This window comes from Eupeodes corollae, chromosome 1 (assembly GCF_945859685.1).
Source record: "Eupeodes corollae chromosome 1, idEupCoro1.1, whole genome shotgun sequence".
Lineage (NCBI taxonomy): Eukaryota > Metazoa > Arthropoda > Insecta > Diptera > Syrphidae > Eupeodes > Eupeodes corollae.
This window is the reverse complement of record NC_079147.1, coordinates 300,022,953-300,041,230: the sequence shown is the minus strand read 5'-3', so window position 1 is coordinate 300,041,230 and position 18,278 is coordinate 300,022,953. Positions and strand designations below refer to the sequence as shown.

General features: G+C 35.3%; 2 protein-coding genes across 2 annotated transcripts in view; one reads left to right on the top strand and one right to left on the bottom strand.

Moving 5' to 3' along the window:
- Positions 1-6,620, bottom strand: part of LOC129951864 (uncharacterized) — a 73,295-nt gene extending 66,675 nt beyond the window's left edge. Inside the window, exon 1 of the mRNA XM_056064217.1 lies at positions 6,377-6,620. Within this exon, the coding sequence (XP_055920192.1) occupies positions 6,377-6,525 (149 nt within the window). The 5' untranslated portion in view covers positions 6,526-6,620. The remainder of the gene's footprint in view (positions 1-6,376) is intronic.
- LOC129951845 (uncharacterized) overlaps positions 1-18,278 on the top strand; it is a 103,004-nt gene that overhangs the window by 12,040 nt on the left and 72,686 nt on the right. The window lies entirely within an intron of this gene.

The following is an 18,278-nucleotide window of genomic DNA, read 5'->3' as shown; positions in this document are numbered from 1 at the left end:
AGTAGTAACAATTTGTAACAATTCATAACTCAGCTGTAGAAGATGAGTTGAGTGCCCTGAACTGTCAAAGTGAATAGTTAATTTTCGAACAAGCAGTTAAATATGCATTCATTACCACATCACTTTACTATTCAATTTCTCAAACAAGTTAAAATCAGCAACAATTTTTCTGAATTTAATGTTTTAAAATCAGTTATTTAATTTCTGTTGGTGAGTGTTTCACAGATGAATAATACTAAACATAGTCGTTCCTAAATAATTTTAACAGATTCCACAATTTGAACACATTTTTTGACATAACATAACAGAATAGAAAGAAATAAAACAGACCACTGTAGATGATAGATGTCATGGTGACAGCTGAGTTAAATAAATTGTCGTGTTTGTTGTCTCCTCTAAGTGAAAACACATATCGTCCTTGTCATGCCCTTTAAGGGCGTTCAATTGCTGCGAATGCCATCGAAAAACGAGAGATTGTGCGTGAATTTACTTGGCCTTCAACAATTTTGCTAATACCTGGGGAATAAAGTCGTTACTTTGGAATCACAACTTTTGTAGTATGTTTTAGTAATTTTTGCTCGGTTGTTAAGTGATTCATTAGCACATATATCAAACGTCCAACCATCAATATAATGACACTTTAAATGAATGTTGAGTTTGACAGGTGTCAAATGTCAGCGCTACTTACTTAAAACCCCGAAATAGATTGACCTATATGCATTACATCTCACTTAAAAATCTTATGACAATTTTTTAAATCAGTAAACCTTTCTTTAAGTGCATATAACTAACTATGCGCCTGAGGCGAGATTGATTTTAATCCTTCTTACACTTTTCTAAAAAACACCAAAAGAAGAGTTGAGGTTTTAATTGTATTGTGTTTGATTTGCAACTGCATTTACATGGGATCAAGGCAGGCGGAGGCAAACTCATATTCAATTAAAATTTCAAATAATGTTGTCCTGGGAGACCGTGTATAGAAAATTATTTGAATCCGCTAAAACAGATTAATTGATGCCATGTTACGCTCTCTCATATCATCGACATCATCATGGAAATATGGTTTGAAAGGGTATGGTGGTCAGAGATGACATCAGGTCATTATGTTGCATAGTTAGGAGGAACACGATATTTGTGGGATGTCACTTCCATTCAAGAGTTTTCTTTGTTCTCAGGATGCCAATTTTTGTGTTTCTGATTCCTTATACTCGAGTGGTTGATGCACTAAAGTTTTGTTTGACAATAAGTAGAAAAATGAAAAGACACACATGAGGAGGCAGCGACATCTATTATGATGGGGTGAGTTCATATGTGTGTAAATTAAACTGATGTGTTAACGACCTAATGACTTTATTTTATAATTATGGAAATAGGGTTGGTTTACCTTATGGAGTTTTAAGTTGAACTCCCAAGTGTTATTATGGGGTAAAAACCTTTGTAGTATGCTCAAATTATTAAACAAAAATCTTTGTAAAAGTCAAGGGCAGCTATGATTTTATAATCCTTACAAAAGTAATGAAAGAAGTTGTATGAGGATAATATATTTTCTAATGCAATGGTTTTGAATAAGATTCACTCAAAAATTTCAAACAATGATAAGTTCTGTACACATTCATATTTATGAGATACCTCTTTCCTTATACGTGAAAATACTGGATAGGTTAGGTATTTATGTTTTTGGATATTCTAGTGGCTTCATTTTAATTGGGATTTTATCATTGTAGTATATAAATAAACGGGTTTTGTTGAAGTTTTATTTTCCTACACAGATGTACGAGCATACAATGCAAGGGAGCAGTTTTGAAAACAAATCTTTTCAGTAGAAAAATTATTTTATAAGAAAACTCTTTCAAGCTATATTTACAAGTGTATGTCCAAAATAATAAGAACGTTCTTACTCGTAACTTTTGTACAAGCTTTGTTTTCCAAAAGAAAACTAAGAAAACAAATTCATATTAAAAACTGTAGCATATAATATTTCCAAAAAAACGCTGTTTTATTTAAGTTGAATAGGAAGTTTCGATATTTTTTGTTCACAGTTTGACAGTTTAGAAACGTTAAACTGTGTTGACATTTCTAGTTTGGTTCAATTCGTAAAAGAATGAACAACTCTTCCAACGCTTGTGGAAATCTACTTGAAAAAAATAAATCTGTCCTGGAAGTTCATAGAGAAGAAATGTGTTTAGTATGAACCTCATATATGGTTAAATGATTTTGTCATTAAGCAAAATTGAGGTATATTGAAAGGAGACAATTCTCAAACCTTTAGAAAAATCATGATTTGATTCATAAAAATTTCCAATAAATTGCTTTCAATTAAGGCAACTACATTGGAAAGTTAACTGGAAAGTTAATCAGAAGAACTCTCCCCAACTATCAAGTGAAGTCTACTTATGTATGTAAAAATGATTTCTGTTTTATAATTTTGTGACGATGTAATTTTTACTTGTCAAATGTCAAAAGATGACAGATTCAATAGTGATAGATAGCCAAATTAAGGACTATTTAAAAACCTAGAAATAAGATGGTCTTGCAAACACTTATAGAGCCTTGTTTGGTTAATTGAGTCAAATTAAAAAAAAATTGATTTTTATATAATTTACTAGCTGACCCGACACAAGCGTCCAAAGGTTTTTCTCACAACCTACCTCTGTCTATCAACTCCTACTCTCACCTCCCCGCGGTGAACATCGGGTGCATAGTACCTCAACTGGAGATTAGGTTCTAACCCCAGTGGAAAGTTGTTGTGGACAAACGAGAGAGGGGGGAGAGGTGTTTCCACTAAGGCACATCTCCTTATCCAGACGGCAGCCGAGGAATTCCCGACATGGAATCAACGGTGGCGTCTACAGTTCCAGTAAGGTTGAACTACTTAGTGAACACCTTATAGGGCTTCTTCGACACATTCGGAGCCCAGGCCTGTAAGGAGCGGTTTATCTGGCTCCCCTTCCTTGGAGTTATACTAAGGATCTGGCCCTCCAGGTTGGGGGTTGTGCCGTCGGGGTGACTTCCTGGCCACGTAAAAAATACCTTAAGTTTCGAAGCATCAACAAGCCTCGGATTCGGACGGATTCACTGTTGACAACCCACGCAAACGAAATAAGGACAACGAACTTCGGATATGTACGTGGAATGTTAGGTCCCTTAACAGACCACGTGCAGCCGAACAATTAGCGGAAGCTATAAACTGCTGGAAGGCAGATATTACAGCCATCAAAAAAGTGCGATGGGATGGACCGGGCAAACGCAAACTAAAAGACTGAGACATCTACTACGGCGACTGCTACCGAGAACAAAGACAGCGTCTATTTGGGTGTGGATTTGTTGTTGGAACTAGGTTCAGGCAAAAAGTCTTGAGTTTCAACAGTGTGAGCGAGCGCATCACGACAATCCGCATCAAGGCTAAATTCACCAACATAAGCCTAATATGCGCGCATGCCCCAACAGAGGAGAAAGATGAAGACACCAAAGACATATTATTCGAGCTCTTGGACAAGACATATGAGCAGTGCCCTGGCTATGACATTAAATTGTCTCAGGAGATTTAAATGCCAAGCTAGGAAGAGAAGACATCTTTGGTGGAATAATCGGCCTGCACGACACTACCTCCGACAACGGATTCAGGCTGGTCGATTTCGCTGCGGGGCGAGACGTTCTGGTAGCTAGTACGCAGTTCACGCATCTTAATATCCAAAAGGGGACATGGAAATCTCCTAATCAATCAACCGTCATCCAGATTGACCACATTGCGATCGACGCACGACACTTCTCCAGTATCCAGGATATCCGAACATTCCGAGAGGCCAACATTGACTCGGACCACTACCTCGTTGTAGCCAAGGTACGGCTACGGATATCCCGATCCAAGCCAAAACAAGGAAGTACTGTGAGAAGATTCGACGTTAGACGGCTACAATCGCAAGAGACTGCCATGTACTTTTCCGATCGAGTCTCTAATAACCTCCTATGGAGTCCTATGCTTCCTGCATTAAGCATTGAAAACCAGTGGCAACATTGCCTTGCAGCCATCAGAGATGCCGCCTCTGAAGTGCTAGGTTTCACACGGCCACCACAGCGAAACCCCTGGTTTGATGACGAATGCCGGCAAGCTCACGCAGCGAAACAAGAGGCATACAAAACGGCGCTGCACAAAAGGACTAGAGCTGCTCGCGAGCTCTACGAGCAGAAGAGGAGAGAGGAACACCGGCTTCTTAGACGGAAAAAAAGAGAGCATGAGAAGCGCGCGATCGAGGAGATAGAGGGATGTCACATCATTCATGAGGTTGGAAGAGAGAATATGGAAAGATCACTTCTCCAAATTATATAACGGCGATGACAAACCTAATTCCGCTGTAAGGGAGATAAGACCACTCAACCTCGGCGACCCAGATCAACAATTCCGCCTACCCGACCTTGACGAAGTGAAGATAGCTATATCTAAACTTAAGTCAAACAAATGCTGCTGGAACTGACGGCATATCGCCGCCGAACTATTCAAAGCAGCAGGCGATGACTTGGTAGGGAGCATGCACCAACTCATGTGCAAAATATGGTCGAAAGAAAGCATGCCCGATGAGTGGAATCTCAGCATAGTGTGCCCGATACATAAGAAAGGAGACCATATAAACTGCGCAAACTACAGAGGCATCAGTCTCCTTAACATTGCATATAAGATCCTCTCTGCCGTATTATGTGAACGTCTGAAGCCATTCGGCAACAACCAGATTGGTCCTTATCAGTGTGGCTTCAGACCAGGAAAGTCCACTATCGATACAATATTCACCATCTCTTTATCGATTTTAAAGCCGCGTAAGACAGCATCCTTAGGGAAGAGCTCTACCGAGCAATGTCTAGTTTTGGCATCCCTGTCAAACTTATCCGTTTGTGCAGAATGACGATGGAGAATACACGCTGCTCTATCAAGGTCGGAAAAGATCTTACCGACACATTTAATGTCAAAAAAGGGTTTAGACAAGGCGATGCATTGTCCTGCGACTTCTTCAACATCGTTCTGGAAAGAATTGTGCAAAACTCAACTGTCAACACTAGAGGCACAATTTTTCAAAGGCCCATCCAATTACTCGGGTATTCAGATGATATTGACATAATTGGAAGATCAAAGCGTGATGTCAGTGGAGCGTTTTTGAGCATTGCGACGGAAGCTAAGAAGATGGGTTTAGTGGTCAATGAGCGCTTACAATAAGTTTGCTTGAAGGGCGCGATATTTTTTGGGTTTATGTTTTAACTAGCGGCCCGTCCCGGCTTCGTACGGGTAGACATAAATAGGTACAGATATTCAAGTTATAAGCATGCTAATTAAAACGACCATCAATCACTAAATAAGAAAAAAATTGCATGCTTATTTTAAAGCCTCCCTGCACACTACGTTGGCTGTGATATTTTTAGGTGGCAGGAGATCCTGCTCGCGAAAGTGCTTCATACAATTGCCCGTGGGAAAAGAACTTTTTCCTTAAGTCGATACCAAATATGAAAAAGTTTGTCCCTGGGATTTATTTATTGCTAGGGCAAAGGATATTTTTAAAGGGGACTTTAACCTTTTAAAAGATATGGGCAAATCAGTTGGTATCATCGGGATCCGCGGAACATGTGCGAGCTGACCGGGCGCGGGACCCGTAATGATAGTTGCTACAATCACATTATCTCCTAATTCTTTGATCAATAGTCTTATATTCTTTGCAGCGTAGGTATGCGATGAAACACATTTTATGGCTAATTTTCTACAGCTTCGGTTAGTTTTAATAGAAATTCCCAAAGATTTCTATAGTAATCTTGTACTAAATATATCCTATGTTACTCAGTGATAATGTAGCTTTCTGATGAAAAATAATTATCAAAATCGGTCAATAAGTTTATTCGTTACGTACAAAAATACAAATCTTTCCTCTTTGTAATATTAGTGTAGTGAAGATGTAAATTAGTGTAGATAAAGACCAAACAAAATTATTAACAAGTTTGTTTTGTTGTTGCATTAGTATATTTAAATAATGATGGGCAAAATAGTTTTTGATTTAACGAAATGAAAAATTCGATAATAACTAAACATTATTTTTATGAAAGTAAATAAAACTTAAAATGACAATTTAACTTACAATGTGTAATAAAAACATTTTAATTAAAATTAAAATATTCAGTTCTTGAACGCGCCCATGAAACTTTTAAAAAAAAAGCAATTTCATTGGTCGGAGATCTAAATGTGGGATTGTGATTGGTTTTTTAAAAATGTCCGTTTATTTTTAAAAGAATTGAAGTTATTCCGCAAAATTAAAAATCAATTATTTCTACTGATTTGTTTTGTTAGTTACAAAATGCATAGCTTTGAAGAGTTACATATGTGATAATTATTATACATACAGACCTTACAGTCTCCTTGCTTATTGGTTTGTTTTCATCACTTAATACCATATTATGGTAGAAAATTTTCTTTTGCTTTGCAATCCGAATTGATCGCCTTACCGAAATGGTACTTATGATGGCTGTTGTTGATGAGTCATCAAGAGAATTCATTATTTATTCTTTTTTTTTTATTTTTGAAAAATTGATTGGTTTTTGAGTTAAAGATTCACTTTTTTCAAACATTTTTTAATACCTACTTTTTTCAGTGGTGCTGTTAATTCCAGCTTCATAAATTTGACTGATCCTAGAAAAAAGTAATGAACAAAATGTCAAAAAATTGGATAATTTGGATAGAAATATGGATGTACAAATTCAAAACGATTTATCATAATTTTAAAAGTAAGCTACTAAGCTTGAAAATGACCTTGCTTATTTTGAATGAATTGTTTGTTTATTTGAACGTGCTTATCTCAGGAACTCCTGGTCCGATTTAAAAATTGGTTTAGTGTTAAATAGCCCATTTATTGAGGAAGACCCCTTTAGAATCCATAAATGCTTATTTTATCTTTTAGTAATGTAGGTGCCAATTATAACTGTAACTAAGGCGATCCCGAAAAATAATTGAATTGATGTTTTGATGCGTTTTAATTTGATTATAATTGATCGATTGGAAATCATTTAAGGAAAAATAAACATCTGATTCAATTTTTCAAGAAATAAATAAATCCAATGATTTGTGTTTTAGTTTTATATAATTCCAAGCAATTTTTCAATAAAAGAATTTTCAATGATCGCTATAAACGACCTGACAAAAAGTACAGATGATTGTTTTCAATAATAGGCTTTGCTGACGTGTGATTTATTAGAATATCTACTTTGCTATAATTTTACTGTAACAAATCGAAGTTTGTTTTGTATAATTTCTAATTTTCATTCTAAGTTTTTCTCTAAATAAAGTTTATATTATTTGAATTCGCCAAACCAACAGGTTATGGGCCCAGGAGAAAATTCAATAAAAAAAATTTAAATTTTTGTTTGCGTTAAAGGAAGATTTTATTTAAATAAAAATCGCACGCGTTTATTGAATTGGGCGCATTGAATCGGTGTTTCTTTATTATAAAACAATATGGAAAATAATGTACAAAAACTGAAGCCATTTGATGGGACGAATTTTTCTAACTGGAAATACCGAATTCAAATTTTGCTGGAAGAAAAAGGTTTGGAGAAGTTTCTAGCAAATACATTGCAATCGTTGTTGGAGGATGTTCCTGCTGATGAAAATAGTATCAAGGCCAAAGAATCGTTGAAATCTGAAGAGAAGAAATGCAAATCCATCTTAGTTCAACATATTGGTGATTCTCAATTGGAATATATCAAAGACAAAATTTTCGCAAAGGAAATATATGATACATACATTGATTGGTGTATTTGAACGCAAGAGTGTTGCTGGCCAATTACTTCTGCGCAAAGAATTATTGACGATGCGATACAAAGATGGAGATGAAATCAATGAATATTTTCTTCAGTTTGATCATGTAGTGCGTGAGTTGAAATCGATTGGTGCAACATTAGAAGAGCTGGATGTGGTATGTCATTTGATTTTAACTTTACCAAAATCTTTTGATGGCTTAATTACCGCACTGGAAACGATGGATACAACTAAATTAACGATTGAATTCGTTAAAAGTCGTCTTTTGGATGAATGTGGAAAGCGTGCAGCTAGTAGTTGTAGGCGTACCATAAAATCAAGCGACTCAATGGCTATGCAAGCAGACCGTTCGAAAATAATTTGTCACAGATGCAAAAAGCCAGGCCACATCAAATCGAAATGTAAAGTTAATTTGTCGAAGAAAATTGATTCGTATGGTAAGAAAACTGCAGGTGCAAATTGTGCAAGAAAAAATGAAGATCCTGAATTCTTACTTTGTGAAGAACAAATGTTATCAAAGAGAAAGGCGATAGTGAACAACAATGAAATTGCGTCTAGCTGTATAAGTGAATCGTCAAGAAATAGTAATGAGGGCTTTAAAGAAATTAATTTTGTTCTTGATTCGGGTGCTACCCATCATATTGTTAATAATAAAGTTTTTTTCAACAATATACATACAATCGAGCCAATAAATATTTTAACAGCAAAAGCAGGTGATTCCTTGGTAGCAATGGAGATAATTCAACAAAAACTATTCATAACGTCTTGTTTGTTAAGAATCTAAAATGTAATTTGATGTCAATTCGTCAATTAACTGACAAAGGCTACAAGATCACCTTTAATGGTGTTGATGCCCTTATCTCCAAAAATGGTCAAAATATGTTCGCCGCTCGTCGAAATGGTCAACTGTACCAAGTCACTTTTTATGTTGAACGAAGTGTGTATGCTGGAATTGCTGGTGCGGAAAAATTGAGCAAAGCTTCGCAAACGTTATGGCATTTTCGTTTAGCTCATTTGAATGTTAATGATATGAAGAAGATGGTGAATCAAAACATGGCAACTGGATTGGTAGAATTAGGTATAAACAGTGCTGACAAATTTTGTGAATCGTGTGTGCTTGGTAAACAGACGCGTTTACCATATCCACCACGAAATTAAATCCGATCTGAACGTATTTTGGAGCTCATCCATACAGATGTCAGCGGTCCAATGAATGATGTGGCACATGATGGTTCCAGATTCTTCGTTGCTTTTACTGATGATTTTTCACGTGCATCCATGGTATATTTCATGAAGAAGAGAAGTAAAGTTTTCGAAAAATTTCAACAATACGTTGCTATGGCTGAAGCACAACATGGGCTAAAAATTTCGAAATTGCATTTGGATAATGGCGGTGAGTATTGCTCAAACGAATTTAAATCTTTTTGAGTCAATAAAGGTATTCGACTGAATTACACCTTGCCATACAATCCGGAAATGAATGCGGTATCTGAACGTTTCAATCGCACAGTAGTTGAAAAAGCAAGGACTATGCTTTTGTCGAGTGGATTGAGTCGTCGATTTTGGAGCGAAGCAGTTTTACATGCAAATTATGTTAAAAATCGCTCACCAACTAGTGCTGTTGGCAAACAATTTGCAAATAAAACACCCGCTGAAATTTGGTATGGTAAAAAGCCAGATTTATCTCATCTTCGTGTTTTTGGGTCGATTTGTTACAACTATGTACCATAAGAAAATCGTACGAAGTTATAGATGCAAAATCACTTAAATGTTACATGCTTGGATATGGATAAAGGATTTAGGGGTCATTTTTGATCCACACTTATCTTTCAATGTTCATATTGATTATGTTATATCGAGAGCTAACGCTATGTCTGGATTTGTGTTCAGGAACTCTCAAGAATTTCGAGATCCTTACACACTGAAATCCTTATACGTAGCTTTAGTTCGTCCCATTTTGGAATATTGTAGTATTGTATGGTCTCCTCTTTTTAAAAAAGATTTTATACGTATCGAAAAAATTCAAAAACGATTTTCTAAATATGCTATTCGAAAACTGAACTAGTCTAATTCAATGCCACCTTATAATAGTAGGTGCTTACTAATTGGTTTAAAACCTTTATCTTGTAGAAGAACTTATTATTCGGTAATATTCGCAAGAGATGTAATCACGGGAAATATTGACTGTCCCCCTCTTTTGGCCTTGTTCGGTATATATGCTCCTTCTAGATTCTTAAGACCAAGAAGTAATGATTTTTTGCATATTCCTCGGCATGTTACAAATTATGGTCAAAATGAACCAGTTACTAATGCTTCCATAAATTTCAACAAGTATGCAAATGTTTTCGATCTTAATCAAAATAGAAATAGATTTAAAGCTATTATTATGGAAAGCATTGTCTAAAGTTATGTATGTCAATCTTTTTTCTTGTTTGTATAAATTTTTATCTTGTATATATATATATTATATTTTATTATTTTTAAGAAATATTGTACTTAGTCTAAGAGAGTCATAATACTTATAGACGTTAATAAATAAATAAATAAAGATATGGTTCGTCTTCACAGATGTATCGTCTTTGGGACATCGAAGGTGACAAGCTTGTCATGGGTCGTAATGTGACGTTCAATGAAAAATCAATTTTTGATCGTTTGGATTATATCAACATATTTGATTCAGAGGTAGCTAATTATGACATGGATGAAAAATGTGAACAAGAAATCCACGGTGCAAAATTGGAAAGCATCGGTAACATCAGTGACAATGTCCACAGTGCTTCAAATAGTGCTGATAACAACAATGATTTGCGTCGCAGTGTTCGTGAGAAAAATAAACCAGATCGATATGGATGTGCTGCATGGTCTGCAAACTTTGCACTTTCTGCTGAGGAATTTGTACAGAATGATCCGGTCACGATGAATGTTGCAAGGAAGCGTGTTGATTGGCCAAAATGTCCATTGCTAACCATTTTGGATACGATATACATCAGATGGACGTTAAATGTGCTTTTCTAAATAGAAATTTAAAGGAAGACATCTACATGACACAACCAGAAGGATTTGTGAAAGATAAATCTATGGTTTGCAAATTAAACAAATCGCTTTATGGGTTAAAGCAAGCATCACGGATGTGGAATGAGCGCTTTAATCAATTCATTCTTAAAATTGGTTTTAATCGTTGTCAATCAGATCAATGTTTGTACATGAAAATTGAAAATGGTATTGTCTGTTACATAATCTTATACGTCGACGATTTAGCAATAATTTCAAACAGTACAAAAATGATAAATGTAATTAAAACTGAATTGTCAAAAGAATTTGAGATGACGGATCTTGGTAAAATCAATTCGTTTCTTGGAATTTCTATTGAAAGAAATTTAAATGATTATTCAATTCAATTAAGCCAATCAAATTACTTGAAAAATATTTTGAAGAAATTTGATATGAATAACTGCAAAACGGCTGCAACACCAATCGAAAATGGATTACATTTGCAGAATGATGATGGCAATAATTTATCTAGTCAGCCATATAGAGAACTCATTGGATGCTTAACATATGCTACTCAAACAACTCGACCAGATTTATGTGCATCGACAAACTATTTTAGTAGATTTCAAAACTGCTTTACAGATGAACACTTTATGTATGCAAAACGTATTTTAAGGTACATACAGGGAACATCTGATATGAAAATGGTTTATCGTCGTGATTCTGAGGCTGATATTTTGACTGGATACGCCGATTCTGACTGGGCTGGTGATAAGAACGATCGCAAATCAACATCGGGATATGTATTCAAGGTCTTTGGGAATACAGTAAGTTGGTTATCACAAAAGCAACCAACTATTAGCCTGTCATCAACTGAAGCTGAGTATTTGGCATTAGCAAAATGTATTTGTGAGGCAAAATGGTTGCGCTGTCTTTTAAAAGAAATTGGACATCCTTGCAATTCACCAACAACAATATTTGAAGACAATCAAGCGTGCATCAAGGTAGCTGAAGAATCACGTGATCATAAAAGAATGAAACATATTGATGTGAAATACCACTTCATTCGAGAATCTATTGTAAATAAAGAAATCAAACTCAAATACATCTCTACTAACAATCAAGTTGCTGATATAATGACAAAGGGTCTTGCAAAAATTCTTTTTCAAAAGCATCGCTTAAATTTAAATCTTAATTAATTTGACTATATTAACTAATTTTTCCAACTACTTTAATTTAAACGAAATTTGTTTTTTTTTTAATTGGAAATATTAATTTATTGAGTTTTAGAATGTATAGCTTTAATAATCGTGTTTGTTTGTTACTAATTTGATAACTGATAAAATTAAGAGGCGGTATTAGAATATCTACTTTGCTATAATTTTACTGTAACAAATCGAAGTTTGTTTTGTATAATTTCTAATTTTCATTCTAAGTTTTTCTCTAAATAAAGTTTATATTATTTGAATTCGCCAAACCAACATGATTGTCACACATTTGATAATCAAATTTACTATCGCCGATCTTTCCACCAGTGCCACATGGTTCAATTCAATTCGATTGATTAGAACTATCAAAATACATTGTTACCATGATGAAATTTTAAAGTAATTCTTACTTTTCTTGTTCTATTTTCGTATGTCCTAAGCTTCGAAAAAAAGATTGTTTTTTTTTTTTTAACAGAAAAAAGGTAACTGAGAAAATGCTCCAGTCGATTGTAAAAGCGTATGGTAGCTCTATTTAGAAACATTATATGTGTTTGTTACAAAATGACTCAATTTTTTTTTATGACAGCTTTTTAGTTCCTTTTGATTATCATTAATCAAAAATCACCTGAGGTGATTCCCCCTATTCTTTGTCTAACTATTCAGTTGATAACTATTCACCCAAACGTTTCTAAAAACTAAATAGCTACATTTTGTAACGATGCAAAACTCAGCTCGGGATTTGCAATTGAAACAATATTTAACAGTTGTCGTTTCTAAATGATTTTAATAAATTCCAACGGTTTCGTGCATAAACTAGGCAGTTCAGCCATTCCAATTTGCTCAAAATCAGAAATGGAAAGAGCTTGTTGAGCAAACCAAAAAACCCCAACTAGTTGATGCTCCACGCTTCGACACATTTGGAAAATGAAAGCTTGGACCATGTCTTCATCGTACAAGAAGTCCTGGATGTGATACACAGATGCAAATCCAACTAACTTTATTGAAAAACTTACAGATGCATATATTTACTTATTTGATGTAGGAGAAGTACCAGAAAGTTTTACCACAAATATTATACTTCCCATATTTAAAAAAGGTGATAATAACGATCCAAACAATTATCGGGGCATATCATTTCTAAACACCATAATGAAAATATTTACTGTCGTCCTTCTAGACAGGCTCACAGCCTGGGTAAAAAGTAATAACCTTTTAAGTGAGTTTCAAGCGGGCTTCAGGAAAGATTATTCGACAGTTGACAACATCTTTTCACTAACGTGCATAGGCAGATCGTATCTGGATAAGGGAACGAAATTATATGCTTTCTTTATTGATTTCAAAGCAGCTTTCGATTCGATCAACAGGGATACATTGTTCTACAAGCTCAGTTGCCTGGGAATACTCACAAAAATGTTGAAAATAATAAAATGCCTGTACGAAAACAATAAAACGGCAATATGGGACGGAAACGAAGGATCGCCGTGGTTTCAAACGACTTCGGGGGCTAAGCAAGGCTGCCTTTTAAGCCCGCTTCTGTTTTCTATCTTCCTAGATGATTTGACATCAGCTCGCCGTATTTTCAAACGACTTCGGGGGTTAAGCAAGGCTGCCTTTTAAGCCCGCTTCTGTTTTCTATCTTCCTAGATGATTTGACATCAGCTCTGCCAGGTGGAATTAATTTTGCCGGTGTCGACATCAAAGCGTTGATGTATGCAGACAGACGATATCGTCATTTTCTTTGAAACCTCGGAAATGACGCAAATAATGATAAAAAAAACTACAAGCATATTGTCGTCTCTGGAGCCTAACCGTTAATAGAAATAAATTAAAAATCATGATCTTTAGAAATGGTACAGGCAGATTCGCAAGAAATGAAAAGTGGAAATGGGAAAATGTGAACTTAGGTGGTTAAGGAGTATAAGTATCTTGGAGTTACTATAACACCAAAGCTTTCATTCAACCATCTCAATGCAAAACTAACAGAATCGAAAAAAGCTATCAATTGCAATTGGAAGGGGGTCCTCAGCAAAAAATATGTAGCTCCGAGCGCCAAATATTAGCTCTTTGAAGCGGTGATGAGATCGATAATGTGCTACGCTGCCCAGGTGTGGGGATTTCTTCAATACGATCAAGTAGAAAAGCTTTTAAGATACTTCATCAAAAAAATATTCTGTCTTCCAGAAAACACCCCTAACTACATGCTACATCTAGAGACTGGACTTTCTCCGCTGTACATCTTTACTCTAAAAATGTATTTTAACTACATTTGAAAGTAATGGCTCTGCCAAGTCATCGTCTACCCAGGATCATTGCACGGCACCTTCTTAACCGAAAATCGCAGTTTTTTAGAGAGTGGATGCTCCTAAAGCAATCATATAATATTGAATTGCTAGAAAGTGTGATCGATGCTTGGATCTGTAGCTTCGATACACTGCTCGCAAGGATTGAAGAAGATAATGTCTGTAAGTTCACCGAGATGGCAGAACGAAGCAACACTCGAAGTATGTACAAAGGTCTGCAGCACAACCTCTACGCCAGCTACACGTTGGAGAAAATCTCTACTATCTTTAAAACGAGAGGAGAGTCACTCCATCTGAATTACCGACCATATTGTGCAGATGAAAACACATAGTGTACCCTATGCAACCACAGGGTTAGAGAAGACGTACTGCACTTCCTAGCAATGTGCCCTATTCTTGCTGCAATCGGAAGAGGGCACTGGGAGACACTCTGTCTTAACTTTAGATGAAGCCAAAAGAATACTCAATGGACAGGAGTGGAACGTGTTGAGCAGTTACGTCAAAACAGCGCTAAAATACTGAAACTAAATCCTGAACGAGGCCTTCTGAATGCACCTGAAATCCACCCTACAAAACGAACATTATGAATCTTGATACAAATGTGTTTAGTCAATTAACTTAATACAACTTGAAAATATTAACAATTCTCTTTATATTGCACTCTTTCTTCTGGCTGACGGCAAAAGCCAAAAGTTTGAAATTAAAACAAAAACAATGTACAATCAATATGATAAATAAAATCATATTTTTACTACTTACAGTTCGTAATAATGATTTTGGTTTAAAATTTAGTTTTTCAATGAACTTCCTTCAAAATTAATAAAAAAAATCTCCTTTTCATTATTGGAATATTCATAAATTTGTTATAAATTACTTTTTGTTTTTTATGTTATTATACCTCAACTGTCCCAATATAACAAATCTACGTTTAAAATTTAAACGTTTATTAAATTAAAAGAATTCCCTGAAAACTAAACATTAACGTCTTCGGTAATTTAAAGTCTAAATGAGGTCAATAATAATAAATTGTGCATAAAATAATAAAAGGTCAACAATCTAAACTGAATATTCTATTAAAACAACAGCCATTAAAACAAAATATTACAAAATAATTAAAAAAACATAAGGTATAATATATCAACGCCCTCTGCAAAATAAAAAGTGCAACTGTAATTGCCTGTAAACACACCTTCTAATTGAATAATCCTCAAATTGACTTTTAATAATCGAATGAAAAGTGCATATTATGATGTGTCTCATTTTAAATTCATTACATCACCCACAACAGACAACACGAATCACTAAAGGGTGGACTTATGGGCTAGAACATTTAAATCAGATTAACAGTTCAATCATCAGTCAAAAATTATTCATAAAACTGCTGTCAATATTCATGTTCAATTACACATGCAATCTCATATATTATTAAAAGACACATTGAATGTCATAAAATAAATATGTTTATAGATAAGATTTTGATTTTATTGAAATTTTACGTAAACAAAACAGTTAAACTCTAACATTTGACAGCTTTCAAAATTATCAGTATAATAAGTGATATTATTTTTATTGAGTTTACTTATATTAGACCACTTGAGGCGCCATAAGGTTGGTTTTTGAAAGATTGTTAAAAATAACAACGAAAAGTTGAATTTTTAAGTGCCGAGTGAGTGTCGACCTTAAAACTTCTGTATACAAATGTTCATTATCTTAATATATATAATTCTTCTGTGAGTGTGTATGTCACTGAACTTCTCTTAAACGCCTGGACCGATTTTGATGAAATTTTTTGTTTGTGTTCAAAGGGATCTGAGAATGGTTTACATTCACAATTTTGTCCGCTGGACAATGTTTTTTTAGTTAATTTTTAATTTATTAGTAGTTGTTGATTTTGGAATGTTTTACATTGGATCCGACAGACGGCGCTACCATCGCAGTGTCAAATATTAAATAATATTCAATTTTAAAAGGTTTTAAAAAATTTAAAAAACAAACATTTTACGCCCCTATCTCCATCTAGCGGCAAAGTGCTATTGGGAACGCGCACCGTTGCACCTTAAGGGTCTATGGCGCGATGTAAGCTTTCTATAAAAGCGCCATCTAGCAGTTATATGTAACAAGCATCTCAACAGTTCTAACTAATCTGGATGAAATTGACAAAATTATTTCAGCGGAAATTCCAGATCCGAATGTTGATCCAGAATTGTTTAACATTGTTACTACAAATATGATCCATGATCCATGTGGCACTCTAAACATGATGTCGCCATGTATGGTTAATGGAAAATGTACAAAACGTTTTCCAAAACCATGTGAAACTGATACTATCACCAATATGGACGGTTATCCATCTTATCGACGTAGGGACGTAGACAATGGTGGTCAATCATATGAATTGCGTCTGTCAAATGGCGCAAATTCGCCATTGCTGTGCAAAACCTACAAAGCGCACATAAACGTTGAACTATGCAGTTCGGTGAAGTTTATCAAATACATTTGTAAGTATGTTCACAAGGGTAGTGATAAAGCTATATTTGTTGTTCAAAATGTCACGGATCCTGCTGCTATACATTTGGCTAGGCATCTTGAAAACGGACAGCGTGTTTACTTTACAGAAGAAACTGCACTACAACAGGCTTTGACGGCTCCAAAAACAACTCTTACTCAATTTTTTAACCTTTGTAGTCGACAAGATGCTGTTGGTCAATTCGCAAGGACGTTGATGTACACTGATGTTCTTAAATTTTGTACATGGAAAAAACAATCAAAGAATTGGGAACCGCAGAAACGAGGTATTCCAGTAATAGGATTTGCTGATATATTTATGACAAAAACTTTAGGTCGATTATATACAGTTCATCCTAAGCAAAGCGAATGTTTTTTTTTGCGTTTATTATTGGTTAACGTCCCTGATGGACCGACGCGACGTCCTTCCAATATTTGCGAAAAGTCAATGGTACTTCAAACGGCTCTTTCTTCGATGCGTGTCGTGAGTTACATTTATTGGAGGATGATAACCATTGGGATTTCACACTTGCAGATGCAGAACTGAGCTCATCTCCACAACAAATTCGTCAATTTTTTTTTAATAATATTGACAACGTGTTTTCCGTCTGATGCATCTGCTCTGTGGAACAAATATAAGGACTCAATGAGTGAGGATATTTTGCATCGGACTAGAATTTTTAATCAAAATATTAATATTGAATTCTCCACCGAAATATACAACGAGTCATTAATAATGATTGAGGATATTTGTATTCTTATTTCAAACATGCCGCTCATCCATTTTGGAATGCCAGCGCTGAATCCCCCAGCAGTAGACATCATCAACAGCGATGTTCAACGTGAACACCACTCACCAGTTCGATAAGACTTCTTTGGCTACTATTGTTGCGGAAAATGAACAATTGCTTACTGCTGAACAACGAAATGTATATGATCAAATTAACGTTTCAATTGCAGCACAACAAGGTGGATTCTTTTTTTTAGACGCTCCAGGTGGCACTGGTAAAACATTTCTTATCGCACTGATACCTGCGCGGATTCTCAAAATCACTATCACATTGCATTGGCCATTGCCTCATCAGGCATTGCAGCAACGTTACTTGATGGTGGACGGACTGTGTATTCAGCACTTAAATTACTTTTGAACGTTCATACAAATCCCGAAGCAATGTCAAACATAAAGAAGCATTCAGGCATGGCTGAAGTTTTGAGAAAATGTAAAATTATTATCTGGGATGAATGTACAATGGCCCACAAGCATTCGCTTGAAGCTCTCGACAGGTCCCTGAAAGATATCAAAAATAATGCTCGGCTTTTCGGTGGTGCTCTACTGCTGCTGCCTGGTGATTTCAGACAAACATTACCAGTCATTCCACGCGCGACATATGCAGACGAAATAAACGCATGTTTGAAAGAATCTTATCTATGGCCAAGTGTCACTAAATTATGCCTTACTATTAATATGCGCGTTCGACTTCAAATTGATCC